The 27,727-nt window shown below is 42.3% G+C and overlaps 3 protein-coding genes across 7 annotated transcripts in view; 1 reads left to right on the forward strand and 2 right to left on the reverse strand.

The window, feature by feature from the left end:
- stard13a (StAR-related lipid transfer (START) domain containing 13a) overlaps positions 1–10,758 on the reverse strand; it is a 50,721-nt gene extending 39,963 nt beyond the window's left edge. Inside the window, exons 1-8 of one of the 4 annotated variants that reach the window (XM_046410641.1) lie at positions 10,688–10,758; positions 10,425–10,532; positions 9,871–9,902; positions 9,646–9,755; positions 8,734–8,928; positions 7,949–8,646; positions 4,577–4,711; positions 500–679 (exon numbers count right to left, since the gene is read on the reverse strand). In XM_046410641.1, coding sequence (XP_046266597.1) covers positions 500–679; positions 4,577–4,711; positions 7,949–8,646; positions 8,734–8,812 — 1,092 coding nt within the window. In that variant the 5' untranslated portion in view covers positions 8,813–8,928; positions 9,646–9,755; positions 9,871–9,902; positions 10,425–10,532; positions 10,688–10,758. Of the gene's footprint in view, positions 1–499; positions 680–1,347; positions 1,472–4,576; positions 4,712–7,948; positions 8,929–9,645; positions 9,756–9,870; positions 9,903–10,424; positions 10,533–10,687 lie in introns of those variants that run through there. The other 3 variants (XM_046410639.1, XM_046410640.1, XM_046410643.1) reach the window with 3 other exon arrangements.
- Positions 10,759–12,379: 1,621 nt separating this feature from the next.
- Positions 12,380–15,008, forward strand: rfc3 (replication factor C (activator 1) 3). The gene is made up of 9 exons (XM_046410815.1): positions 12,380–12,583; positions 13,026–13,163; positions 13,298–13,365; positions 13,522–13,619; positions 13,751–13,932; positions 14,056–14,192; positions 14,302–14,400; positions 14,506–14,575; positions 14,667–15,008. Exons 1-9 carry the CDS (start codon positions 12,497–12,499, stop codon positions 14,856–14,858), a joined length of 1,071 nt encoding a protein of 356 aa, XP_046266771.1. The 5' UTR covers positions 12,380–12,496; the 3' UTR covers positions 14,859–15,008.
- Positions 15,009–15,912: 904 nt separating this feature from the next.
- On the reverse strand, positions 15,913–27,371 carry kl (klotho). Of its 2 annotated transcripts, none has more exons than XM_046410814.1 (15): positions 27,101–27,371; positions 26,389–26,563; positions 23,713–24,672; positions 22,473–22,903; positions 22,299–22,378; positions 21,930–22,092; positions 21,205–21,310; positions 20,567–20,716; positions 19,736–19,971; positions 19,052–19,247; positions 18,672–18,850; positions 18,103–18,210; positions 17,880–17,985; positions 17,547–17,673; positions 15,913–16,398 (listed from the first exon to the last, which is right to left on the reverse strand). In XM_046410814.1, exons 3-15 carry the CDS (start codon positions 24,427–24,429, stop codon positions 16,064–16,066), a joined length of 2,934 nt encoding a protein of 977 aa, XP_046266770.1. In that variant the 5' UTR covers positions 24,430–24,672; positions 26,389–26,563; positions 27,101–27,371; the 3' UTR covers positions 15,913–16,063. The 2 variants fall into 2 exon arrangements, with proteins under 2 accessions (XP_046266770.1, XP_046266769.1); XM_046410813.1 differs by having other exon boundaries at positions 23,713–24,681.
- Between the last annotated feature and the right edge of the window lie 356 nt (positions 27,372–27,727).

Genomic DNA, 27,727 nt, shown 5'->3' on the forward strand with positions numbered 1-27,727 from the left:
AAAAACAAAAAAAAAACATGAGAGGTCAATGTGTTTGCAAAGACAGAGTAGCTATAACAATGTCAAAATAAAATAGCATGTCTCAAAGAGTTTGCTTCACAATTCAGTTCACTGTCTGCAGTTACACGGCACAACTCTAAACTCAACTCTAAAGACGCTACAAATTCAGTTTGGTAGACGTCAAAACATTTCCTCAGATGGTTAACCGATCAGCTTATATCCATCAGACCAGTCTCTGAGGCTCTGTACGGTCAGATGCAAAGTCTTAGATGCAGCTTAGCTCCAAATGAGCACACACAGTTTGTTTTTAGTGTGTGAGTTAAGAGCGAGAGAAGACTGTGAGGACATCGTATCTGCCTGTGAGTGGCAGTGGCCTGAATATTTACCTTTGGGACAGGATTTACCAGAACCCTGAATATAGCAGGCTGATGCAAAGCTTTTAATACAGCGCACTCACAAACACTCCAGGACACAACCACAGAGACAGAGTCTTTCTCACCCTGGCACGTCGAGCATGGAGATGTGCAGGAGACGAGAGGGACGAGCGGGTCAGAGGTCTGCTGCGGGTCAAAGGTCGAGAAGGCCGCCTGGTCAGTGGCTCATGTTTGTCTGGAGCTTTGAAAGGTCCCTGATCCTGACTCGCCACTCGGCGCGCCATCCGCCCCGCAGCCGGAGCACCCTGGGAGGACAGAGAAGAAGAAGAAGAAGAAGAAGTCAGATGGAGCTCCGAGTGGACCTCTTCTGCCCAACACAACACTACGAAGATGGTTGAGCAAGAAAGTTCTTGCTTGGACTTGGAAACAGCAGTTCACCAAAAATAATCTCATCCACAAGCTCTAATCAGTAACTTTTGTGGAGCTTGCGAGCGATTCAGGTGATCCTGATCGACAGATGAAGATGGTCGTGAAAATGCAGATCTGGAAATTCCCATTTCTTAAAAGCTGAGACTGAAAGCTCATTCTTGACCTTGAAAACAGTGGCTGACAAATCCTGTAACTACGTGACTCTACATGACTCTGACCAAGTCAGTCAAAAGGTCAAACAGAATAAGGTGTGTTTCTTCCACACGTTTCTTCTGTTCTTCAACATTTTGCCACAGGTTACTTATTGTTTCCTCACCCTTCCTAAAGTCGGTTCAATTTGTTTTCTCATGAACATTATATTCCAAGAGATATTCTAAGATAATCTGTTTTTCATCATAATGCCGCCAGGATGACTGACGTACAGTTTAAATTGCTAACAGTTCTGAATATTAATCGCAGTTCTGTCTCAATATTTTTTTTTTTTTTTAAATTCAGCACATACGTCAGCACCTTTAATATCAGCCTCTGCTCAGCTGTGTCTTACCCCAGTCCCTGTCTTCATGTCACCTGTCTCGTCAGCAGCTCTCTGTATCTGTAGTTTGGTTTCGGTGGAGTATTTAGCGCAGCTGGTGTTGCTGGGTGAGCGTTTGAAGATATAAGACACCGCCGATGATGTCTCGCCTTCGCCCCCCTTCTGTATCTCCACTCAGTGACAACACTGGAAAGTCCATTCCAGCTTGACCTCATGACTCAACTACTGTACGCACTTCAGTGGGAAGATCCGCCGCTGTGCTTCCTCCCCTCCCCATCACACACACACACTGGGCTGATAACATGGATGTGTGTGCAACTGAAAGTGAAGGAGGACTGGCATACATTTCTGTAAAAAGCATTTTTTTTCCCCCCAATCAAGAATCCGTTCTTCAAATGCATGCACAGAGGGATACATTTACCCTTCAGCACGACATACAACAAGTCTCTGTGCAGAAAATTCCCTCTCTGTGACGCTGACAAGCATTTCCATCATACGGATGGCATGACACTGTTGCTTATTCTCAAACTATGCAGTCACAGTTAGATAACCACATCTAGGACACTGTGTCCCCAAAACAGCTCAAACTGACAGGCAGCAAATTTCCAAATCTGGCATGACCGAATTTCCACATTTGTTACTCTTAAATAGAGTGGCTCTTTTGATTAGATTTTGTTGTCTTATTGTTCCATTCTTTAGTTTTTAACCGGAATTGAATTTGAGCTAAATGCTAACATGCATACATCCATAGTGCTAACAGTCCGGTGTGAGAATGATGCTGTTTAGAAGAAGAAGAATCGCTTTATTGGCAATATATATATTTTTTTACATACACACACTGAATTTGTCTTCTGTATTTGACCCATCCTTAGTTGAACACACATGCAACACCCAGCAAATTACATGCAGTGAAACACACAGGAGCAGGCGGCTGCATCAAGCGCCCAGGGAGCAAATTGGGGGTTAAGTGCCTTGCTCAAGGGCACATCAGCCAGCTAATGGAGAGGGGGGAGCATTTGTTAATCACTCCATCACACCTTCTTCACACGCTTCTCCAACCTCTAGGATACGGCTGCCCCCCAACAGGGACAAACGTCATCACCTTCACTGTCTTCACCAGTTTATCACGTAAGCTAATCAGCGCTAAACCAAAACAAGAGCTGACGCCGATGGGAATGTCAGTATTTCACTGGTATTTAGTCACCAAAATACTGGACAAATTAACATCTTGACCCGATGATTGCACTAGATGACAGGAATGTGTTTCCCAAATTTCACTGGAAAGCACCCAATGGTTATTGTGATATTTCAGCCTTTCAGCCTCAGTTTTGGGACCGGCTGACCAGCATTTCCATCCCTAGAGCGATGACACTGACATGGCGTAAATTATAGGGCTTTTTAAAATATAATTAGCAGAATAATGAGGAAGAGATGGTGTTTAAGGATATGGTCAGCTTATATGACAAGAAATGAAAGATTTAGAGTAAAAGAACTGAAAGATAACCAGGAAAAACCAGAGTGAGGACACTTATTTCGACTTGCAATTTTAAATAGACTTGCAACAAAAATTTCATTGGAGATGTACAGATAAAGATACTGTTTTGTTTTTAAGAGGAAATTCTGCTATTAAACTACTGATTTTTATTATTATTATTATTATCATCATTGAAACAATAAACCATTCTGTCACACCAAACCCTGAATGAATCTCACTGCCAAAAAAAAGAAAAGAAGAGTCATGCCTTACCCCTCTGGGTCGGGGTCATTTAGTCTTTATTACCCTATAAATATTTGACATTTTTGGGATAAATGGTCTCTCTGATTCTCTTCTACTCAGGGACACAGCTGAACTGAACATTTTTATTGATTTTTCTTTTTATTGAGCTGATCACATTACCTCGATGGGTACTTGCTGATCTATAATCACTGCAATAATATACAATATATACAATGTGTATATTGGCTTTTTACACATGTACATACCTGTATTTTAAATTTTCTTAAAAAATTTGAATACATTGTAAATACCTGTACTTTCAGATTTTAGTTTTTGTTTATCCTATTTTTATTTGTTTATCCTATTTTTATACTCCGCACTTTTCTCCTTTTTGGTCGGAAACACTGCATGTGCAATGTCTGTAAGAACAAGAATTTCCCTTCAGCGATAAATAAAGGAATTCTGATTCTGATTCTGAAATAAAACAGATTTTAATGTTTTACATTACTTGACAGAGAATGTAGCACAAAGCTAAAACATGTCTGTTGTTCTCCTGGCTTTTCCAGACCGTTTGATTGAGATTAACCTGATTAAATACAGCCTTTTTTATAAGAATTCCTAAAGTTGTGAGCTGTGGGTTTAAGAGCTTTTTGAGGTTACCAGGTTTACACTTGGTGAGCATAATGAGGCAGCTGGAAAGCCCTGCGAGAAGGGGAGCAGAGGAGCGCAGCACAGGAGCTATTTACAAACTGTGTTCTTCCTGCAGAATTTATGTTAAAAAACCTTTCAAATAACAGCAAGCTGGCATGAGCTCAGCTCTGTCTGTGGGTCCTGGAGGATTAATGCTGTTTCCTGATGGATGTCTCAGTCAGAAACGGCCTGATTTATGAAAGGCTTTAATGGCTTTAAAACAACAGGCTTGGAGAGCATCCAAACTATTATTCTTAATTAATCTACCTCATATTAAATAGGGGGAGAGCCTGCAATCCTGGCAACCCATTCCCCTGAGTAGGCTCTCTGTCCAACGTGTGTGGTACACTGTGCAATGACTTAACAGTAAATTGTGCTTGTGTGTGTGTGCGGCCGCAATTTGTATCCTGTAAAATTTTGCTTAAGAAATGAACTTTGTCTGTGTGTAACAATATATTATAGATAATAATGTCCCTTTATTTATAGATTTAAGGTTTTCAACAACAGTGACAGCAGCACATCAGACAGATTTTCTCCCAGTTGTACTGATTTGTCAATTCATTTGAGTCCGCATATATAATGAATCACATCTGAGTAATTATCATCTGGTTAAATTAAAATTTGTGGATTATTTGGTGCCAGATGCCTGAAAAGAAAGTCCCTTCAGACTCCATTCACAAACAGTCCATTTAATCTCCTTTCAGCAAATTATACATCGCATGAAGAACATTTTTATATTCATATATCATGTTTTCGCTAAAGCCCTTTGGATCAAGCCTTTTTAAAGCACAACATAAATTAATCAGACTTGGGACTGTATTTAAAGGTACTTACGGCGATGGTCTGCTGCTCCTCATCAACCCCGGCCTCATCTATGTGGGAGGAATTGGTGTTTTGGCCTTCCTGTGTCCCCTCGTTGAGGTGATCCAACTTTTTCATCAGCAGGGTCATGGAGTCACATGTAAGAGCCTGAACACACAGGTCAAATGACACACACAGGTAAATATGGCTGAAGGGCAAACTCTGGGGCTAACCTTGCACTGAGGCCTTTCATGCACGCTGGAGAAAATTTGCTGAACCTGACACACATTCCTCATCCTCATCCACCCACTCCACCCTTCATTGCCTCCAGGCTCCTTGCAGCTGAACAGGGGTACAGAGTGTACCCTGCGCTGTGGAGGAGGCGACACCTACTCAGTGAGATTATTGTATAGCAAAGACAACAGAAGCTTTTGACAGAAGAAAAATAAGAGCCACAGAGAAGAACAAACAGTCTGTAAACTACATAAAAACAGCCACACACATTATCCACATGGCTCTGTGATGCACATACCTAAAGCCTCACTTTCCCTCTCTCTCTCCGTTTCTTTCCCTCTCCACCCATTGGTCATGGATTCTGACTGAGACACTTGTTCTCTGGCCTTCCAGGAAATGAACAAACTGCTTTGTTTCTGGGCTCCGCTGCCAATCCCAGAGTCCCAGAGGCTGATAGCAGCACATAGGGCCCCTTTGAGGAACTTGAAGTCCAAAAACAGCCCCCTCACTCACACACATGCGTGCACAGACACAAGCATGCCCACACCTACCCACCCACTCATGCACACAAACACACCCTTCTGTCCACTCCCATTCCCAAACCCATCATGTTGACCAGTTTAAAAAATATCTGCAGTAACAGCTCTGGCAGTAAAACCATTTCCTGTGTGTTACAGCACCCCCACATCTCCAGAGTCCTACACACAGGAACACAGAGGGCTGTCTATGTGCAGCAGGGTGCTATTTTTACCCTCACTATGGAGGACAGAGCCAGGGTGAGTGGAGAACACAGAGAGTGGAGGCTTTACAGCGGCATGAGTGACTGCAAACATGAACGTGAGCAGAGCGCCACGTAAACGCACACACCACCGCAGACACGCTAACTTTTCACAGCAGAGGGCTCTCAGTGTTCATGAAATGTTAACAGGCTTCTGACCAAATTATTTACCAAGCACAGAGCTCTTAATGCATCGCTACGGCTCTGCTACAAGACCATAATATTATCACAGAAATATTACATAATCCCACCAATATGCTACAGAATTTCTTCCTTCAGCTATATACTGGTGATATCATTTTGTGTTTAAAGTTAGGTGTCTATCTTTCTGTCTGATGCACTGAAATGTTATCTTGAAAGCAGGGCTGGTGTCAACACCATTCAAGGATATTCAAGACAACCTGTAAAAGAGATTTTTTGGACACGCAGGAAGAAGTTGTGCAATGACGAATCATCCATCCAGCTGTGTCCATCATTCATTTGTGTCCACCGGGTGAATATTCACTCTCACCCTGTGCTGCTTGAAGTAGGATGTAACCAGTTTCATATTCAACGTTTTACTCTGTTGTTTAAGAGTGAGGTATGTCATCTGCCCCCGCAACCAGATGCACAACAATTATGTGGATTTAACCACAGAAATGAGAAATCCATGGTGCTGTATGTTGTCCAGTAAGTAGATGACATTTACTGCAATCTGAAATTTGTAGTAAGCAGTAGCTTCACTGCCAAATTAATTCTGCTTCCAAATCCAGAGGAGCACAAGTCAACCTTTATGTCACCTAGGAATGAAAGAGTTTATCTTTGAGATGCTCATATCACATATATATGCAAATCAATTGGTTGAGAAAATAATAATATCAAGGCTGAAAACAACAACAGAACTGGGACATGACAGAAAAAAATATCTCGAGCATAACCGCCAAATTCTTATTTCACTTTAAATGCAGTTTGATAGCTTGTTTTTCACTCCAAATTTGCTAAATTATTTCATTTGGCGAAGCTGCTACCCACACTGTGGAGTGTGACGAAACTGCCTGGACCAAGATATTCCAAGAATGTGGAACCACAATGGGGCCTCTTTGACTTAACAGGTATTCAAATGAGCACTCCCCTAAGCCTGTCAATAAGTGACTTTAAAAGCTAATTGTCCAAACTCTGAGAACGACATCGCTGAAGGAGCGCGGCGAGGACAAATCCTTTCATGCCAGTCCAAGAGGACAGAACAGTGTGCAGCGTGCCAGAGGGCCGTTATGGGACCGTGCCAGCGGCTGAGGGCTGCTCTGACAGGTGTGAGAACACGGTCAGGGGCACGCTCACACTAACGGATGCCCGCTGCTGTGGTGCATGCTGGGAGGTGCAGATGCCAGGCAGGCCAGTAGAAAAATGAGAGGAACAAATGAAGGTAAACATGCCAAAATATAAATATTTATTCATAAGCCCAGCCGCCCCTTTTAAAACATAGTCCTTTTCTTTCAATTTGCTTCTCTTCAAAAAGAGACATCATGAAACATTCAAAAGAGGAGAGAGGGTGCCATGCAACAAAGATGCCCAGTCAAAATTAAACCACACATATTGCTAATACAAGCATTTTTGCTTCTACGAGCACTGATCCACCAGGAGGCTGCAACTACCCTACTACAACGCACTGTGCAGTCAACATCCCAGGTTGCAGAAATCAAATATTTTGTCAACAGTAAGGAGTGAAACATTTACAAATCCACAACAATTCACATTTACACTACTTAAATCTTTGTGAGACAAATTGGACCCTCATTTGTAAAACAAATGTAAAACAAAAGGGAAGTGAAAACAGGCTCATGCTGAACATTTTGAAACTATTTGACATTGCTGCCCTCTAGTGGTTGAGGTAGAGTTCGACCTTACAAAACTGGCTTTCTTTACATGAAGACCTTTTGCAGTGGTGGAAGAATAATTCTGATCCTGAACCTCACTTAACGTACCAAAACATTCATGTAAACATAATCCATTAAAAATTCAAAGTCCTCACAGAGCCCTGACCTCAACCACATCCGACACCTTTGGGATGAACTTGAATGGAGATTGTGAGCCAGACCTTTTGGTCCAACATCAGTGCCTGACCTCACAAAAGCTCTACTCCATGAATGGGCACAATTTCCCACAGAAACACCCCAAAATCTTATGGAAAGCCTTCACAGAAGAGTAGAAGCTGTTAGAATGTGATTTCATTTGAGTCCCTATTGGTGTAATGGTCAGGTGTCCCAAGACTTTTGTTTATATGGTATTCCTCAAATTAAAGGTAGCCTAGCATTAACATATATAATATTAACAGATTGTAAATGCTAATGCTGATTCTACACAGTGAATAAGACTTCTCTCCATTTGTTATGCTTTTCCTGTCTTGTTTTTCTCACCTGTTTTCCATTGTTCTGTAGTGTATCCTGTTCCTCCTGGCTACCTGTGAACTCAGGTTTGTCCTTGTTGGTGGGCTTATGCCAGCCACATGCAGTGCTTTTAGGCTGGGCATCCTGCCTCTTCCTGAAGCCCTTCCTGTTCCTGTTCAAGTTTCTACAGTGACGACTGACCAGGAATTCCTTATATTGTAACTTCTCTGGAAAATGATCCTCCTCATCATCGTCGTCATCACCCTCTCCCTCTCCGGAGGTGGACGAAGAGGACTCCCCGCCATCAGAGCTCTCATTGGCAAAGGTATCAGAGCTACAGTCATAATCACAGAACACAATAGCACTTGGCTTATGCTTTACTACCCTTAGCAGATCCAGTGAACAGTCCTCTGGTGCATTCACAGATGCTGCCACACGAATGTGTCGACTATCCACGGCTGGTGAAAAGGCAGAAAGAACCTCACCAGACAAACAGTCCTGTGTGGTGCTCTCTTCCTGCTGTTGCTGTGACATGGCTCCACAATGTTTCAAATACTCTGCGGCTCGACCACCCAGGTCTGACACCTCCATGTCCCGGCTTGTTCCAGGAGCCGTGTGTGAATTCTGGCTGTATTCACAGCGTCCGTTCCGCTTTAAGTCGGGCTCATTTGCTTCACTGATGTCCACCTTCAGCTCTTTCCATCTTTGAGCATGACTCACCAGGGGATCTGGAGGAGCGTAAAGTAGTAGAGGAACAGGTTCAGACATGGTTCTCGCTTTGTTGTTGGAACTTTGAGTCAGGAGAGGAACTTGACCTTGCAGTTCACCCAAAGGGTGAATATGCCTGTTAGGCTGCTGCTGAGCGGGCAATGCAGCTACTGGACCTTCATACATCACTAAGGAACCAGTTCTCTGCTGAGTCTTAATGGTGGCTCATTTAAATAGAGTGTGACGAACTCTCTGTTAAGCTGTTAAAAATGAAGCTATGAGTGATGGCTTCGATACCTGAGCTGCAGAGAAAGAAACAGAAGCAGAAAATGTAAATTGGGGCAAATTGATTCATGTTCAAAAATGTGCACGCTACACAATGTATGTTACTGTATGTTTCTGTGTGGACTCAAGTCTGGATTTGCTTACAGACTTACCGTATTTTCCGCACTATAAGGCGCACCTAAAAGCCTTAAATTTTCTCAAAAGCTGCAGTAAGTATTTATGCTCAAGAGGGAAGAAATTGCTACTTTGGCCCAGTCAAATATTTTCTTCTATAAAAACATACAGACCTGTGAACAGTAAAAGGTGGCTAAAATGATTAAATTATTCTAGCAAAAATTATTTTGCCTGTATTTTGATTAGTGCTAGTTCAATGTGATAATTTTGGGCCAGAACAATCACAAATGTGATAATCCCATGCCAAAGCCCACAGAGCAACATGCAGTAGCTCAGACCTTTTTTCTGGTCAAGTGCATTTTGCTCAAACACATTGTTTTTTCCTGATGGATATTTCTGGCTGCAGCCAACACACCCTTTCCTAGCGTGAAAAGTTTTCTTTGCCTTTCAAACACATAGTGGTGGATCTTAAAATTGGGTTAAAATGCTGTAAATTCTATTAAAACACAGAAAGCGGGTACATCTTAATGTCAATAAATACTCAATAACTTCCATAAAGGCGCATTTGTGACTTTGACCTATAGCCTATAAAAACATACAGAATCCAGAATTCAACATACCAGACGTTTCTGCACAGAAGCCGTGTCATCGAAGAAAGCATCCAACGCAGCAGTCCGAAAACCCAAGAGGTAACACAAGTATCCAGCCGTGGCAGTTCAGTTCATATATGCTGCATGACACAAACAGTATATCAAGACTGAGTTTACCTCTGAAAAGACATGAAACGCTGTGAGGGGAGGAGAGAAAAAGAAAGGGCTGAGGAATGCTTTTCCCTCCTACATTACCTCAGCAAGAGTTCCACAGGCAGGTGTTTGTCCTATTTGTGCAAAAAGTATGTTCATGTGTGTGTATGTGTGTGTGTGCAAGGATTATTTTGCATGTGCATGCAAGCATGTGCAAGAGAGAGAAAAAAAGATAAATTAAATACAAAGTTCCGTTGATTAAATGATCAAACAGATTAAACAGCTGCACGCACAGAACATTTGGCTTGGACAAATGATGACAAATGATTAAAAGGCTTGGTGTCTGTTGAACCCCCCCCCTCCCCATTCCACTTCTTCACTCATTTCTGTATAATATGGCTCCAGGCAAAGGATTTTTCATCTTAGAAGCACATTCCTTGACAATATATGAGGTAATGCTTTAAACATGTTCTTATCCTCTTTAAATCTCTTTCAGTTTTTTTAATTTTTTTTTTGTAACTACAGCAAAGTTGTAAGCCTTCATAAACAAGAAAGGACTTTAAAAAGTTGTCAGTGAACTGCAGAATTCCACAAGTTTGCCAGCAAACATTGAAATTCGTGTTCTGGAGGGAATGTCTTTGGTCAGAGGTAAAGACCTGTTATTTGTATGTTAACCTTGAGGACGTTTCTGCCTGTTGGGGCCTGTTTGACCATCCAGGTCTTGGGAAGAAGAGATCTGGTCAAGGTGGAGGTTGTACCAAAAGCTAAAGAGTGAAGTCATTATAATTTGAATCGTTTTCTGTAATTCTGTTTCTCCCACAGTCACAATAAAACTTGGGTTTGAATTAGCTGAGGTGTAAAGATGTTAGCTGTAATTCATCCAAAATTAAAGAAGCTCTGGGATGGAAAGTCAACTCACCATTCACCTCCTTTTCTTCTTCTTCTGCTTGGAAGAAGAGATGGACAGTTGATGCTTTTCAAAAGAGATATTTTATGTTGAGTTTATCAAATGAAAGAACCACAAACTAAATCTCTTTCAAAGGTTCATGCTTTTTGGCCTAACTGACACTTTAAAATATGTTTCCTCCCCCTTGATATGAAATAGAAACTACTGTTAAAAGACCACAAGGCTCAGCACAACTTAAAACATCAGGCAACTAAGAAAAACAAACAGAATAATGAATCACCTTGATATTTATGAATGAACTTCATCCTGCCTCAACAAAACTTGATAAACTTGGCCCGTCAGCCCCATCTGTCCCAGATGTAACACTGTCCTACATCACTGCGTTGATGGATGTATATTAATTTAAACACACATTTCAATACAAGCTATGCCAACCTGCTGAGACACGCTTCCACATATACAACATTCCTGTGACAGAGAGGTGTAGTTACCTGAAGAAAAGCAGGGCAAAGAAAAAGAAGAGCAAAGAAGAGAAGATTTGACAGGCAGATACTGTGTGCACACTTAGAGAAGAAGGGAAGATATCAAGCATCTATGACAGCTTTGGTTTGCTGTGATTGTCTTTTTATTTTAGCTGTGCAATCAATTACACTGAGGACAATCAAAATGTTAATCAAGACAGGCGAGCACATACCATAAATCCACACTGAATTATGTGAGATGTGTTATCTCCACAATGTGTACTGTAGATACTGTGTAAAATATCAGAGACAAACAAAACTAATTTTGACAACAAACATTCCTGCAGTCAGATAAGCACAGAAAAAAAAAACGCTGCATTATAGAAAACAGAAGATTAAAATTCTTGCCTGGTGAGAGAGACATTTTATATATTATTTGGGTATTTGATTCATTGTTTGTTTAGTTTTTGTTTGTATGCAAGCCTGAAAGGACTATGTGTGAAACGTTTCCTTTTGTTTGTCATGTTTGCGTTGCTCCAAATCAGATCCACTGTACAAAAAGGCAAAGAGAGAAGCCTCAAGCATATGCTACCAATAATCACAAGACGGGATCCTCCAAAAAGCTCACAGCTTCTCGTCACAGCATGGCCTGACAGCATGGTGACATTGTGAGCTTTTGTTGCATAGGATTAACTGTCCCACATTCCTGGGTGATATCATTATAGCCTCACTGTTTTCAGTGTAAACGCCTGCAAATCTGCTGCCACAAAGAAAAGATGCTATCCTTCAAATTCCACATGGGATACATCCAGATTAACCTCAGCCCAACAAGGCAAATGTCTTGTCCATAACTCATACCAGGACATATCAGCAGAAGTCATGCACGAGTGACACTCCGGCCGTCTCCTGTGGACTACTAGAGAGGGACATGTATCATCACAAAAGATAGGGACTGTGGGGACATGGTGGAGGTGAACCTGAGGCTGCACAGGACCAAGCTGCTGCCCTTCAGCACTGCACGTTCCTGCTACTAATGCAGCTACATAAAACTAATACAATGCATCAGTCTGCCAGAATGCAGTTATGAATCGTTATCAGATAAAGCATGACACGTCTGTTGCCGCTTAAAGACGCAAAGCATAGTTTACCAAACACTGTACTCACAATTTTGAGGTTTCCACGATGAAACTGCGGATTTACCTCTCGCGTTTGGCAGTTTTGACCTTTTCGACTCTCCGTAGCACAGGAGGAAACAGCCGCGCGGGTTGGATGCGAATGATATTTCGCGGGAGAGCAGCAAGCGACAGACTGTCTGCTGTCAACAACAACGGACGATAACAGCTGCTAAATTCATAACGCAATGAGTTTGTGGGTGGACAAATATCGACCGACTTCTCTCGGGAAACTCGACTATCATAAAGAGCAAGCAGCTCAGCTGAAAAACCTGGTAAGAAAAACAATACGCAGCATTATTTCTGTGTATTCACGCAACGTTAGCATTAGCATGTTACTCAGTAGCTGCATAAAGGCAGGCAGCACTAAGTTTCATTTACTTTACCCAGTGCTGATCAATATTTGTTGCTAACCCGGTCATTGAGAGTAAGATAGCTGGTCCCTGCTAGCAGTGTCCATTATTTTTTTTTTTGGGGGGGGGGTTAACTTGAGACAAACGATATGTCATTTGAGTGCCACCATTGCTAACGTCGTCTCTTTATACCCCCCCAGTTTCAATGTAAGGTTGCTTATTGGCAAACGCAAATAATGACACATCATGGAGAGCTTACCACTTAGTAAACGTGGTGCAAGTCAGTTACATGTTTACTCAACAACAATCCAATCAAATTGTCATTAAGGCATCCGAGTGCCTCTTTGTAAACGTCTGTTTTCAGGTCCAATGTGGTGACTTCCCACACTTGTTGGTGTACGGTCCGTCAGGCGCAGGGAAGAAGACCCGCATCATGTGTCTGCTGAGGGAGCTGTATGGAGCTGGCGTGGAGAAACTTCGTATAGAGCACCAGACCGTCGTGGTGAGAGAGCAAATAATGTAATAGACAGTCATTAGAGCCCCCTGTCCGATGCCTGACAACATGCACTTTTCTTTCCACTCAGTCAAGTCTAAATGTCAGCTTCATCCCTGTTTTTTTTTGTTTTTCATCTTCAGGCTCCCTCAAAGAAGAAAATTGAGATTAACACAATAGCCAGCAACTACCACCTGGAAGTCAACCCAAGGTAACTTATCAGTGAATAATTTAAGTGCATTTACCAAAGCTCTGTACTTAGTTACAGTTTGGATGTACGTGAGTATTCCACTTCATTTTAAGGAAAATTTGCATTTAGCTTAACATTTTACCAGTAGGTGTTTATATTCTGTTCTGTGTCACACAGTGATGCAGGAAACCAGGACCGTGTGGTGATTCAAGAGCTGATTAAAACGGTGGCTCAGTCTCAGCAGATCCAGTCGAGCACTCAGAGGGAGTTCAAAGGTAGGAAAGACACTCATCTGGTCGCTGGTCCATATTTTGCTTGCTGTAAACTAACTTTCCCCGATGCCACTCTGTGAAGCCATAATATCAGGCGGTCAGTCTCGTTGTAATTGACACACTTTTGTTCTCAGTGGTGTTGCTAACAGAGGTTGATAGACTCACAAAGGATGCCCAGCATGCCTTGCGTCGGACAATGGAAAAGTACATGGGCACCTGCCGCCTCATCCTGTGCTGTACCTCCACCTCCAAAGTCATTGGGCCGATTCGGAGTCGTTGTCTGGCTATTAGAGTTCCTCTGCCAAGCACGGAAGAGGCAAGTTGGAGATGATGTGGCTTAGATTGTATTTGGTAATTATTTGAATTATTACAATAAAAGTCATGATCCAAACAACATTTTTATGTTTTTTCCTTGACCCTGTGCTTTTCTGTTTGCCAGGTTTGTAATGTTCTCACATCAGTCTGTAAAAAAGAGGGTCTGCTCCTCCCACCCGAACTGGCCAAGCAAATCTCTGAGAAGTCAGGTCGCAACCTTCGCAAAGCCCTTTTGATGTGTGAGGCCTGCAGAGTGCAGCAGTAAGTTGTCACAAAACGTATTGTCATTCCTCCACGGTGTTGTCCGTGGAATATTATAGAATGTAAATGAAAAGCGCCTGCCTGTTTAGCCCGTGTTAATCTTTGCTAGGTATCCGTTCTCAGTGGACCAAGAAGTCCCAGCGACGGACTGGGAGGTCTACCTGAGAGAAACTGCTAATGCCATCGTCAGCCAGCAAAGTCCTCAGAGGTAGGAGAGCCAGAGAGGTTTAGTTAGTTCTGATAGTGACTAAACAGTGTTAATCAGATTTGTGGGGATGATTTATTGCCGAGTAACCGCCTGTCTTTGTTCCAGGTTGTTGGAAGTTCGAGCCAGACTGTACGAGCTGCTGACTCACTGCATCCCTCCTGATATTATTATGAAGGTACTATTTACTACTTCTCATCTCCCCTCAAAGCGTTGAAACGGTTTGGAGTAATGTGTAAGGTAGCAACTATTCATTTTCCTCTGAACAGGGTCTGGTAACAGAGTTGTTGAGTAACTGCGATGGTCAACTGAAGGCAGAGGTGGCCCACATGGCGGCCTACTACGAACACAGGCTGCAGCTGGGCAACAAAGCTATCTACCACCTCGAGGCCTTCATCGCCAAGTTCATGGCCATGTACAAGAAGTTCATGGAAGACGGGCTGGATGGCATGATGTTTTGACTCTGAATGGACTTAAATACAGATACTTTTCATGGCAAGAGTTCATCTTGCTTTATTGCCCCAACAAGATATTTTGCATTTGAAAATACACTGCAAAGATGAGAGATCTGCATTAGGACAATAAATTGCTTTGTTTACACCATGTGAAAAGTCTAGTTGCTCTATGGATATGACCACACATGAATTTTATTTTACTATGACCAGGCTTACCACAGTATCCTCACTAGAACTGTCAGTGATACATAATTCAGTATGTAACATAACACTGCACTTCCTACAGCACTGTGTGATGTTGCTCAAAGGTTCCCAGTATGTGAGAAACTGGAAATGTGGAAACTACATCAACAAATGTGTCGGGTTTTTTTTTTATTCCTCATTTAAGCTAATTTATTGTTGGTTGAACACTACAGGTAAACATATACATACACAAAACTGAACAAACTGACACTTTGTTAGACAAAAAGACTCGATATGCTCCATCAGCTCTAAAGGGCAGGTGCTGCCATACTATCCAGAGTTTTTCCCTCTGGTTAACTTCTAAAGGGAAGTAACCTGGGCAGTGTGATGGAGTGCAAAAGTTCTCAAAATAAATAAAAAAAAAGGAAATCCATAAGGCGATGGCGACCCTTCACTGAGCAGCTTTTAAAAGGCAGTTCTGTGATTATACTGATCTCATCATCTGGAACAGGTAATGTGCATGTTACATGTTTTTCAGAAGTCTGGTGACTCAGACCTCTTGACATACAACAAACTTCAAATGGCTTTGTTTGTGGCACCCTTTGTGATTCAGGGACCTCATAGTCCCTTTTCTTGTAATATTTACTTGTTTTAGACTGGAAATTTAAAAAAAAAAAAATTCATTCTATAGCAAACATTCCCCAGTATTCAACAAATTGAGATGCCTGAACATTATACAAAATGTTTCCATGAATATTCTTGTATTTATGGGTTTATTAACCATAAACGGCACCTAGCAGGTTTTTCTCACAAGTTTATGACAACATAACATTTAACAACAGGTGTATCACTTAAAATGTGAAGATGATTGGACCACTTTCATTATTCAGACTACATTTAATGTAAAGGTCATAAAAAGTAGCATAATTTAGTTCTGTCAAGTAAAATAGAGGCTGAATTCTACATTGCTTGATAATAAGCTATTTCTTTCTCCTCTTGAGTCATTTATGAATCATATATCACAATCATCAGTAATACTCCTTGTGTCTCTTGGCTGTGTAGTAGATAATAAGGCCCAGGGTGATCAGCACCCCTGAACCCACCAGAGTCAGGAAGCCCACCACAGGCTTCTTGACCAGCATGTGGCAGCCAAGGCAGGGCTGAGGCATGCTGGGACACTGCTGGGGCGCAGCTCCCTGAATGGGGAAGCCGTTGTGCTCGATGATGTTGCGATAGTTGGACAGGGAGGCCTTGACGATGACCTCCTCGTGAACGTGGCCGTACAAGCCAAAGCCTGGATCCCTTTGGTCGCTCAGGGCGTAAGCAAAGTAACCCTTCAGGTTTACACCGTCCAGAGTGTATGCTGAGAAGGGAAGAGCCAACATGTCAGACAGATTGTTTTTATTTACTCGTATGAACATGTGGAGGTGAGGTGGTGGGCTGGGACAGGAAAAAGTACCTTTAACTCCCACAAGTAATATACAAACAATATAAACTGTTTCTAACACATTATGATGACATTACAAGGAGCTCTGAGGTTTAAGATCAAGTACTAATATATTTTATTTTTATAATTGTAACTTTTATACATAAATATTTTATATAATTGCAACTATGATAATCATTAAGTTAAAGTTGTTTAAAACTTCAGCAGTAAATATTTAAAAAGACCTCATAATTGCTTGCAACTACATACATGTTGCTTATGGGGAGCAACATAAAGTGTTACTAAAAAACAACATAAAACCTCTGTAAATTGAAAACTACAGGTGTGAAAAGGAATATAATAATTATAAATCACTCTAATGTAAGAGTTTGTTTATTATAAACTCAGTTTCTGAAACTATTTTAGTCGTAATCATGATGGGTTGTTTTTTTTTTTTCAATATGAACTTTTTTCCAGACATGGCTCTTTATGAAAAATGTGTCATAATTATGATACACAAAGTCATATATTTGATTTACAATGTCACAACTACCAGAACTTTGCTCAATATAACAACATAAAATGAATAAATCCCACCTGTTAGAGCTGATGTAGTCAGAATTTTGCATTGTGGTTTGTAGAGCGTAAACACCACTCTAAACAAATACATACAAACTGTTTTCTGTGTACCCTGGTGACAGCACATTACAACATTCAATACCATGACAGCGTGAAATATCAAAGTGCTGAGCAAGGTCTTCACTGAGTGTAACCCAATGCACTCTACAAGGACGGGTAACAGCACACCAAGTAACCTTGACTCTTGACAATTCAGTGTGGAGTGTGTATCTCTGTTGATATTTTTGCATGCCTGTGTGTGTGTGCTGAGTCAGCTGACCATTCAGCGGTCAGTGTCCTAAATACCTGTCTAATAATTAAGCTCTACAGAGGCCGGTGAGGGGGAAAAAACTTAAATCACCTGACACATTCATCACTCAGTACACACATGTAGTGAGTGCAGTATTTGGTGTATCGCTTTTATCCTACACAATGTCAACAGCGAGATGCGCATATGTTGTTCTCACCTTTCAGCGCCTCGTTGATGTAGTTGTACAGGTAATACACTCTCAGGCTGTCTTTGAACCGAGCTGGGTCTTCCTGGACCCCGTTAGCCATCACATAGACGGGTACATCACAGTAGTGCTCCCTCACCTGATACAGCAGAAGAGCAGCGAATGTTTTTGTTCGGGGTTTTTTTTTTTTTCTCATCTCTGTAGTGGGCACACCATGTGGTGTAAAAGTAGCGTGTTTGATTCCTGATCAGGGGCTTGTGTGTACAAATCACACTGGGGGTCACCATACAGAAGACTCACATCTGCAACACAAACAAACGGTGACTCTGACCCCTCCAGACTCACCCAGTTGAGGGCTTTCCTCAGGCCCCAGGGCACAACAGGCCTCGGTGACATGATCCATGTAGTGTCTATCATGTGTTGGACCTCTAGCATTGCTGTGTAGGTGTACCTGCGGACATGGAGGTGATAAAAAACTTGCTAGAGGTATCGGTGCATCAGGACAAGGCTCTTTCAGTCCTGATAGTGGACGATTCTTGTATGACTTCAAAAAATGTTTTTATCTTACGAGTCTTCCTTGGCATGTGTCACCAACTTGGTACTGAAGTGACTGATGGCAAAGAAGTCATAAGTCCCTTTAACCAGCTGTCTGTCCACCTCATTGAACACCGGCAGGCTGTGGAGACACACACAGAAAAGATGGCGTGTTACTGGAGACGATACAACAGTGGAATGTAAGCATAACAAGTTAATAGTTTTATTGAACGATTAATAGTGTACCTGTATGCTTAGCAATTAATGACAAACTATTTAATATTGCATCTGTCGGCAGCTAATCTCGCTTACTATTGGACCCATCACCCTAATGTTTTTAATGCACATTTATGCCTGTATGTTCAAGGACCTCTTCCAGTTGCAGTTATTCACAATTTAAAAAAAAAGTTTCCTTGACTACTCTGTTCCATATTGCCATTGACTACTGACTCCTAAATCCTTTAACCACACGCGAGTTATTAACAGCTACTTCATTTTGCAGTTGGTGGAGATCTGCACTCTTCTCATTGTGAATGCAAACAACCCTATTTATTCCATGACTAAAAGACCCACTATATTTGAATACGACTGAAGTATTTGTACTCAAGTGAGTTGAGCTGACGCAGCCAGCTCCTCATTCCCAGAGGATAGTCCCCGCTGCCAAAGATCGGCTCTGCAAACCAGCCGACGCGGAAGTCTAAAACCCTTTTAGCTGGTTCCACGTCTTCACGGCTGAATGAAAATGCTGGCTCCACCCAGTCCATGTGTAGAGCCAGAGACACCTGAACACAGAACATGGTAACACAGGTCATCGTTCTCCTGCTGATTAAAGCCTATAGCCAGTACATTAAAGTTTTAAAATTTTTCTGTAACCCTCCGCCCCCCAAAAAAACTACTTGCATATAAAAAAATTGTGTTGAAATAAATATAATTATAACTAAGGCAATTCCTCTGAGACAGTTATCAGTTTGTCTCACACCGACCTGTCCTCCCTGTGTGCGTCTGAACTCTCGGTCGTACGCGCGCCAGGCCAGAGCGTGCGCCCGCAGCATCCCATGACCCTCCTGGTAGCTCACCATCTCATCGTTAGGCTCGTTCAGGGTGATCCACATCTTCACATGGGCACCCAGTTCTCTGTAACAAAGTCTGGCGTAGTCTGCGAATGCTTGTGGAGTCTCCCTGAAGGAAAAAAATGTCGAGATGATTTTAAAAGAAGTAAAGTCATCACAAAACACCGTCAACCTCACATACACGCATACACCCGCATGTGAAGAAATAAAGGACACTAAATGTGCCAGTAAAGCTGAAAATGCCAGCACATCAGGGTTTTCCGTCACCAAAAACTGTGATTGTTGGGCTTAGTGATATCAGAGAAAAGATGAAACCATGGCAGCAAGTCATAAAGGATGACTTCAGGCTTCAGCGAGGACAGGCTGTCCCCGGGAACACTGCTGTATGTTTACTTTACATCAGACCAGTCTGTAAATTATTATTACAACCACAGCTGACACATTTCCAGGTTTTACCTGTCATGAAGCTCTCTTAGCATTAAATAATTTAGAATTTAAATTTAAATGAGAAGCTGGTAGTGAGACAGGAGAGTGATCTGCTTCACGTATGAACCATCACAAAACCTGCAGGAGTCAAAGGAGGTGCCTGCATCTGACCTGTTCAGCCACTTGTTGGCTGCGTCCAGCGGCGCCGGCAGGCTGCTGCGTTGGCGCGTGTGGTGCCACAGAGTGACCACAGGCGTGACATTAGCCTGCAGGAGGTGGCGGGTAAAGCAGCGGTAGTAGTCCAGCAGTGTGGTGTTGGGATGGGCCACATCGCCCGTAGGCACAAGAGCTGACCAGTTGAGGGAGAAGTGGAAGTGGTTCACCCCCACCTGCTGGATTTCATTCACCTAAAAAGAGATGGAGGAGGATTAACTTGTCACAAGTTACACAACAGCACACGTCAAAACTGCACCTTGTACTTTGAAGGTGTACCTGATGTACATTACTGTAAACTTTACTGTAAATCAGTTTTTGAAGCCTACAATTCGTACCTTCACATCTGCAAGTACTAGAACAAGTCCTTGTGCATCAAAAAGTCTTTTTAAGTGTGTTGGACTTAAAGCTTACAGTTAAAGAACCAAAATATCCTGCACAATGTTGATTCTTAAAGGCTACAAAATCATAATGTTTCTGTCCTCTGAACTTCATTATTTTACCAAAGGATAAACACTATTATAACATAGTAGGGAAGAGAATAATTATTAGGGAATACTGAGAAAACGCGGTTCAAATTGTAATTTTACATTTTTATTCGTTGTGCATTTTGGTGTTACTGCTGAGATGTGCTTGCTAAACTGTCACTGTCACACAGCCATAGTTACTGTTATTAGTAAAATCTCTGCTCTCAATATATATACTGTTTTCTGTTCTCCTGCTTTACTTCTGTTTTTGAGTGTGTAAAGCGAATCAAGAGCTAAATGCTGGACTGGCAGGGGGACCTACCTGTTGTCGGATGGTGGCGTAATCAGCACAGTGCGTGGTGCGGTGTAAAGGTGGAGCACTTAAGCCCTCCAGCTTCATCAGCTCTCCGTTGTTGGAGATGTTCCACAGGTAAACGCTGGGGTCTGCAAACTGGCTGGGCGTGGTCTCCACCTGTGACACACAGATAAACACACCAGTGTACACACACTCACCCTGTCGATACTGCGTTTACCTCCTACGCACAAGTGCAAATAAAGATCAAAAGGGGAAAATCGATAGAAGCAGTTCGTCTGGTTTTGTTTAGCTCAGCAGGTGGACGGTGTGGTGTAGTGGTTTATGATTAAGAGGGCTGGACTTTCACCGTGAAAACTGCAAGTTCAAAACAATGTGATGTAAGTCAGAGAAGGACGAGCGGGAACTACTGCAGCTACTATTGTGATTATTACCAGTAATAGAGTTAAGAAAACGTCACAGATCACTTCACACAGTAGTTTTACACCGGATGTCTAAACCAAAATGAATACGCTGTTAATGTTTCCTTAACCGCCTCTGTTTCTTTTGCTTTCACTCGTTGTCTTACTCTGCACTTTGACAGATTTGACTGCCCAAACTGCGACATCAAATGCATCTTCAGCACACACACACACACACACACACACCTGTATGGAGTTGGCAGATACTCCCCAGGCAAAATCACAGGGGAAGATTCCTTGTGCTGGTCTGTTCTCCGGAAGCTCCGGGAAACCTTTCCTCTGGATGACGTTTCTTTAGGAATAATGAATAATCATCAGTTCTGGAGGAGCTGTGCTTTGAGTGAATATTACCTGTGGTTGTACGGCAGCATTATGTAACTTACAGAAAAGTCCTTAGAAAGACTAAATTGAGACCATGGCTGTACATGTGTATGGTATTCAAAATATAACCAGTGTAATAACAAATGTCAAAATTGTTACTGGGCCATTAACTAATCTGCATTTGAAATATTCGGCATATGATGCCTGTATTGATATGTACATACTAAAACTTGCTCAAATACAAGTACATTATGATCTAATGCCATTTTGACATTTAAATTTACATGTATTTCTTATTTTTGATGACTGTAGGGAGCAAAGTTCTTCTCAATGCGACACTCAGCATCATGTGAGGGATTCTGATACTTGGAAACAGTGCAGTGCTCCATTATAGACCAGGAAAGGCAGTCATGAGGGCTTTAAAGACATCTGCATCTGTGCTAAAGCCTAATTCCTATAGTGCAATGTGTGAACTCCATTACAGGAAAAGTGTTACTGGTGTTTTCAATGTTATCAAACAAAATTATCAGACATCTGCACAAATTTGAAAATACCTTTACCTTTGTCAAAATCACATCACAAATGCGTACCTGTAAAAAGTGGCTGATGTCTTTGGCTCTCTTTTCATGTCAGGAGTGTTGAAATCAACATAGTAAAGTCCTCGCCGTATCCCATATTCCCTGTGCCACTCGAATCCGTCTATCAGAGACCAGGCTGTGTATCCAATCACATTCACTCCATCTATGACGATGGCTGTGTGGCAAACACAGACAGATGGACGGCTCAGATTAAACTCGCTACTTCTCCCAACTCAAGATTCCCGTTTCAAGTGCAATGTTTTGTGTGCATACTGAGAATGGAAAAACAATTCAACCGAGCTGTTGGATCATAGAGGAAAATAAAAAAAATACTAAAAACCTGGATCTTGTTTGTGGTGAGTGTATCCCATTGCTACTCACATTTTAGTGCCTCTGCAATGAACCTCTTGAGGTAGTACATGTGTTTTGGGTCTTCTGTCTTGGTATTGCCGAGGACATACCTGTGTTGAGCAGCAGTGAAAACAAGATGTGCCACAATACAAACACCAGAACAACACAGGCGTACCGACAAATCAGTGCAACACCTAAACCTACCACCCACTCTGCACCACAAAGATGGGCGGCCTGTTGTACTCCGCGTTGACCCAGTAGAGCAGCATCCTCAGGTCCAGATCCTCCTGCTGCCCAAACTTCAGGCTGTCGTTGATAAGCTGGAAGCTCAGGGCCGCTCCGTGAGAGAGGGCGAAGAAGTCTGCCGTTCCCCTCACCTGCTCCCTCTCCTGCCTGGTGAAGGAGGGCAGCCGTGAGCCCAGCCTCGCCTTCATACAGGGAGGGTAGTCTCCATCTATGAACAGCGGCCGGGCAAACCAGCCCAGCACGTGGTCCAGGGAGCACTGGCACTCTCGCAGGCTTTCCAGACGGGTGCGACTGGGCTTGATCCAGTGAGAGGCCAGCGCCATGGACAGCTTGCCCTGCTGACGGGGTCGGTAGTGGCGGTTGTAGAGGTGCCATGCAGCTGCGTGAGCCTGGGGGTGATGATGATGGTGATGATGGGCAGACAAGGGGAGGGTGGAGAGGGTGGTAGGTACGAAATGATGACAGAAAGGGAATGCAAAGGGAGGGAAGCAAAAAAACAAGAAAATCGTGAGTCAGATTTCATGCAGATCAGTGCAGTACAGAGCTTCACACGAGACAAATTAATAAGACAGAAGCAAGACAAAAGTCGAACACCAGAAGACTTCTGCACTCCAAGAAAATTAAAGAATTTAACTTTCTAAAGGTTAAAACAAAAAATAACAGTAAATAAGACATAGATAATAAAATAAATATAAGAAGTGATGAAAAGGATATTTTCTGCACAAGTATTTTTCTTTTCAGCTTCATGCACTACTTTAAAGTATCTTCCTTTTATACTTCTTTATTTTTACCCCAATTCAAAGAGAAATATTGTGTTTTTTAGTGGATGCTAAGTTAGTGGATACTATTAGATAACTAATTTAACTGTTTATTAGTCCATTGATCCAGCTGCTGCTTACGCCTTAACAGATCAGTCATGATAACATAAATATTTATAATAAAACACTCAGTATAAGGACACTGTCTGAGCTAATTATATCTTGATGTTTTGTGTATTTTATTTATTTAGGGAAATGTTTATCCGTGTATAAGCTATTGCTTTGACCTAAAATATCTAATTACTTCTTCCACCACACTTAAAAGAGGAAAGCCAGGCTAAAAGGTTTCCACTGAAGGAAAATGATTCAGTCTATATTTTTATTTAAATTATTTTCATTAAAACTACATCAAAATTGCAAACATTTTTTTTAAATGAGACCTTCAGGAGATTGTGTCCAACCCGGAACGGGAGATCGGGGTCATTCTTTATGCCGGGAGCGACCACCCCGGTGCCGTACCCGTGCCGTGCCACCACAAACGGGTTATCAATTGTGATCCAGTACTTGACGTCATCTCCAAAAGCCTGGAAACAGAAATCGGCGTAGTCCCTGAAAATCCCTACAAGCTCCGGGTTGCTCCAGCCGCCGAGGGTCTGCTGGAGGTGGTCGGGCAGGTCCCAGTGGTAGAGCGTGACCACCGGCTGCACGCGGATCTCCTTCAGCCTCTTGATGAGGGTCCGGTAGTAGTTGGTGCCGATTTCGTTGTAACTCCCGCGTGTTCCGTTGGGAAATATCCTGGGCCAGGACAGGGAGAACCTGTAGTGGCTGACCCCGAGCTGCCTGATGGCCCGGATATCGGCCTGGATGTTGTGGTAGCTGTCGCTGCCGACGTCCCCCGTGGCCATCCGGTTCCCACCGCGCGTAAAAGTATCCCAGATGGACAGCCCCTTGCCGTCCTTCTCGAACGCGCCTTCCACTTGGTACGCCGCAGTGCCCACCGCCCATATGAAGTTTTTGGGGAAGGTGTCGTAGAGAAAAGCCTTGTCTCCTGGATAAGGCAGTTTACTAAAACGTCCCCACGTCCTCAGACCAGCGTTGGGCGCTGCAGCTGCGGAGGTGAAGGAGAGGAATGTCGAGAGGGCAAGCAAAGCACTCATGGTGCTTGTCAGTACTGGCCTTGGATGTCCAGATTTCGACTATAGTCTTCATTTAACCATGCTTTTGGTGACTAAACAGCGGACTGTGGAGCCCAGCCAGCCAGTTGTGAACCCACTACACACCGCCTCTCCAAACCTATCAATTATTAGCCAAAGCACCTGACGCACGAAGATCTCCAGGCGCAACATGATGTTAAGACCTCCAAATGATCAATCTTTTGCCAAGCAGGGCCACATTAGTTTCTGCAGTGACTGAGGGGATAAATAAGAGGTGCTCATATTAGATTCATTCAGTTTTTCAGCGGTGTCGGTTTTGTTTTTAGAAACAAAAGAGCGACGCAGGTGCAAAAGCCTTAATATGATCTCAGTAACGCCGCCATTATCATACATCCTGTGCTGGCAGATAATCTCATAACTCCGTTTGAATGTCAAATGTCAAGACCACAAAGAAACTCATCTGCATTCTTCACTGGATCAAGTTAAGTCAGGGAGAAGACGACGGGATGGAGGGAGAGGGGGAGAGGAGGGGGTGAGGAGGGGGAGAGGAGATGATATGCAGACAGCAGAGTCAGTGTACCCTGCTGCTTCATGGTCACATCACTTGCTTATGTTCTTGCTTTCAGCTCGGTTGCTTGGAAACTCTCCAACTCCAACTGCTGGCCATCTTGGTCCTTTTAGCACCTGCATGAATATCTAAGGAGGCTTGAGCCTGTTGGATGGAGTGTGTGTGTGTGTGTGTGTGCACGCGCTGGACTTAAGTCGTGAAGTGTCAGCTCTCAGTTTGAGGTATGACATCCCCGGTTAAAATATTTTCTTGACAGGTCAGCTTTGAGATAGTCTAATAAGTCTATTATCTATCTACACAATTTAAGTTTGGAAATAATTAGTTTAAAATACACTAACCATCAAAGAGACCAAGAAACAGTAAATCATGTAAAGCCTAAATGAACTGCTTGAGTAACAGTCTGCAGACTAAAGAAAACAACCATTTTGATCATCAGTTTAAAAAAAAAAAAAAAAAAAAAAAAAAAAAGTTCAGGCCAAATATTCTCTACTTCCAGTTTCTCCATTGTGTGAATTTTGTGCTTTTCTTTGTTTCATATTATTGCAAACTTACTGTGTAGGGGGATTAGACTATCGGTCAGACATCTGAAGATGGCTCCTGCAGCTTTAAGTTTGTGATGGACATTATTCACAGTTTTCCGATCTTTAAACAGACTAAACAATTAATCAAAGAGAAAATCTGCAGACTGATAAAATAAAGAAGATAAAAATAATCAAAAGTCGCAGTGTCAGAAAAATGAACTGCTTCATTATTCATAGAGATAAAAGAGGGATATTTATCAAAATGTAATTGTCTGCTAAAGTTCTGTCATAAAACTTTTGCTCCATGTTGTACCTTTTTGAAATACTGGCAACATGTGCAGGCAGCATTTCTTTTTTTAAAGTTCCATAATGATGGGATGAAAAATAAAGTATCACTTCAAGGGCAAAAAGCTTGGCTTTGTAAGTTTTTTGACCCGACATTTTGGTTGATGCCTACTATGGTTGTTCAGCCAATAATCTGCATAATATGATACCTGCAACAACATTTATCTTTGTTCATGTTCTAGCCAGAAACAAAGCATTTCATTTGTCACAGTTAAGCAATTTGGAAAACTTCACTTTGGGAAACACAGACTAATGAAAACCTGATCAGTGGAAAAGTTCTGCAGTAAACTAACTCTTCAAATGTGTGTACACCTTTCACAGATTGCTGTGGTCACTTTGTTTAATGGATCTGAACAGGAACATTACACACACACACACACACACACACACACACACAAAAAAAAAAGAAAAATGTAGATGCTGCTTCTCGGTGATGTTCAGCTCAGCAGGTGACGGAAGCAAAGAATGAAGTCACTGAGTTTGCCTCAAAAGGCAGGCGGTTTATGCGACGCAGGAACACACACTCACCTGGCAGCTGAGCCGCGTGTGATTACAGCCTGTCATGGATCATAACCAGAGGAGAAACGTGGTGTGTGGGTGTTTTTCCACTGTGCTGAGCGGCACCGGAAAGTTCCCATCTCGAGTGTACATGCATAAGCAAAGAAGAGCACCGCTAGTCTCCACGTGTAACACAGGAAGAAGCCTGAGAGCACAAACAGCTTGTGAGTGGGATGTTTGGATAAACCCAAAGCTGTACACACTGTAAAAAAAAATGAAGTGGACAAAGAAAATACTTCATCTCTAACCGTTGATTTATGGAGGCTTTTGCACAGTGTATTAGAAACTTGAAAATTTGGCGGAACAATTTTTAAAAACTGAGAAACTGAATAATTCAGGTCGGGCAGTCAGTTTTCCTTCACATCAACATGTTCTTGTACTTGATAAACTCTCCGCTTTGTTCACACCCACGCAAAGGGACACTTTTGTCTACAATGTTTGTTGTTGTATGCTATTTCATTACACAAAGAAAATGGAGGGCTGTTCACAGCTGGAAAGAAACTAAGTATAATACTAATACTACTAATACTACTATAATACTATCACTAAGTGAAATAGCATGAGAAACACCTCAGAAACCAAAGAAATCACAAATATTGTGCCATTTCTTTTTGATATGAAAGAGATGTGGTAATACTGTTTAGAAACAGCTCATGGAACTGGGACACAAAGAAAGACTTACCCTTAACAGCTCAGCTCACACAATTATAGCCTAAAACACCTTTGACTGCTGCAGTTAACAGCATGTGGTGCTACAGTGTCTTTTAAATCAGAATATTTCAGACGGACGAGGTCTTTTTCACAGCGGATATTTTGACGTCTGATGAGCACAGGTGTTCCTATTAACAATAATTGTTTTCAAGCGGAATTCAGTCATCATTCATCTGTCATTTACACCTGTGCTCCCCCTAAACGGACATGTTGAAACGTCTGACGTGACGACGAAGCGCCATCCTAACTGTCTGAGCACGTGCAAAGCTCTGCGTAGTCTTTCTGAAAACTCGATCCTGATTGGTCGGAAGGCGTGGAATCGAATCAGGAACCAATGAAGTAGGCGTTTGTTTGCAGTTTCTAAATTAATGCGCCGTTACTTAACTAGCTGGCTAGCTTACGGGTAAAGACAGCAACAGTGACGCTGGGACGAAGAGGTTGGAGCTAATGTTAACTGTGTAACCACAAAAATCAAGATTAGTTGTTTGTTACGTATGGCATTTTGCTGTGGGCACGGTGTAATAAAGTTGACGCAGAAACAAAGACAAGCCCTTACTTAATCGTCTGAAAACGTTTAGTATACCCAATACATAGCATG

This window comes from Scatophagus argus, chromosome 14 (genome assembly GCF_020382885.2).
Source record: "Scatophagus argus isolate fScaArg1 chromosome 14, fScaArg1.pri, whole genome shotgun sequence".
Taxonomy (NCBI): Eukaryota; Metazoa; Chordata; class Actinopteri; family Scatophagidae; genus Scatophagus; species Scatophagus argus.

What these genes read in the sequence shown, in the direction of transcription:
- kl (XM_046410814.1), bottom strand. Translation starts at nt 24,429, where the DNA reads ATGAGTGCTTTGCTTGCCCTCTCGACATTCCTCTCCTTCACCTCCGCA. An exon ending in TATCTGCCAACTCCATACAG is followed by an intron (nt 20,717 to 21,204) that starts GTGTGTGTGTGT and finishes TGTGTGTCACAG; the next exon opens with GTGGAGACCACGCCCAGCCA. An exon ending in GCCAACAAGTGGCTGAACAG is followed by an intron (nt 19,248 to 19,735) that starts GTCAGATGCAGG and finishes TTTTTCCTTCAG; the next exon opens with GGAGACTCCACAAGCATTCG.
- rfc3 (XM_046410815.1), top strand. Translation starts at nt 12,497, where the DNA reads ATGAGTTTGTGGGTGGACAAATATCGACCGACTTCTCTCGGGAAACTC. An exon ending in CACCTGGAAGTCAACCCAAG is followed by an intron (nt 13,366 to 13,521) that starts GTAACTTATCAG and finishes TGTGTCACACAG; the next exon opens with TGATGCAGGAAACCAGGACC. An exon ending in CTCTGCCAAGCACGGAAGAG is followed by an intron (nt 13,933 to 14,055) that starts GCAAGTTGGAGA and finishes TCTGTTTGCCAG; the next exon opens with GTTTGTAATGTTCTCACATC.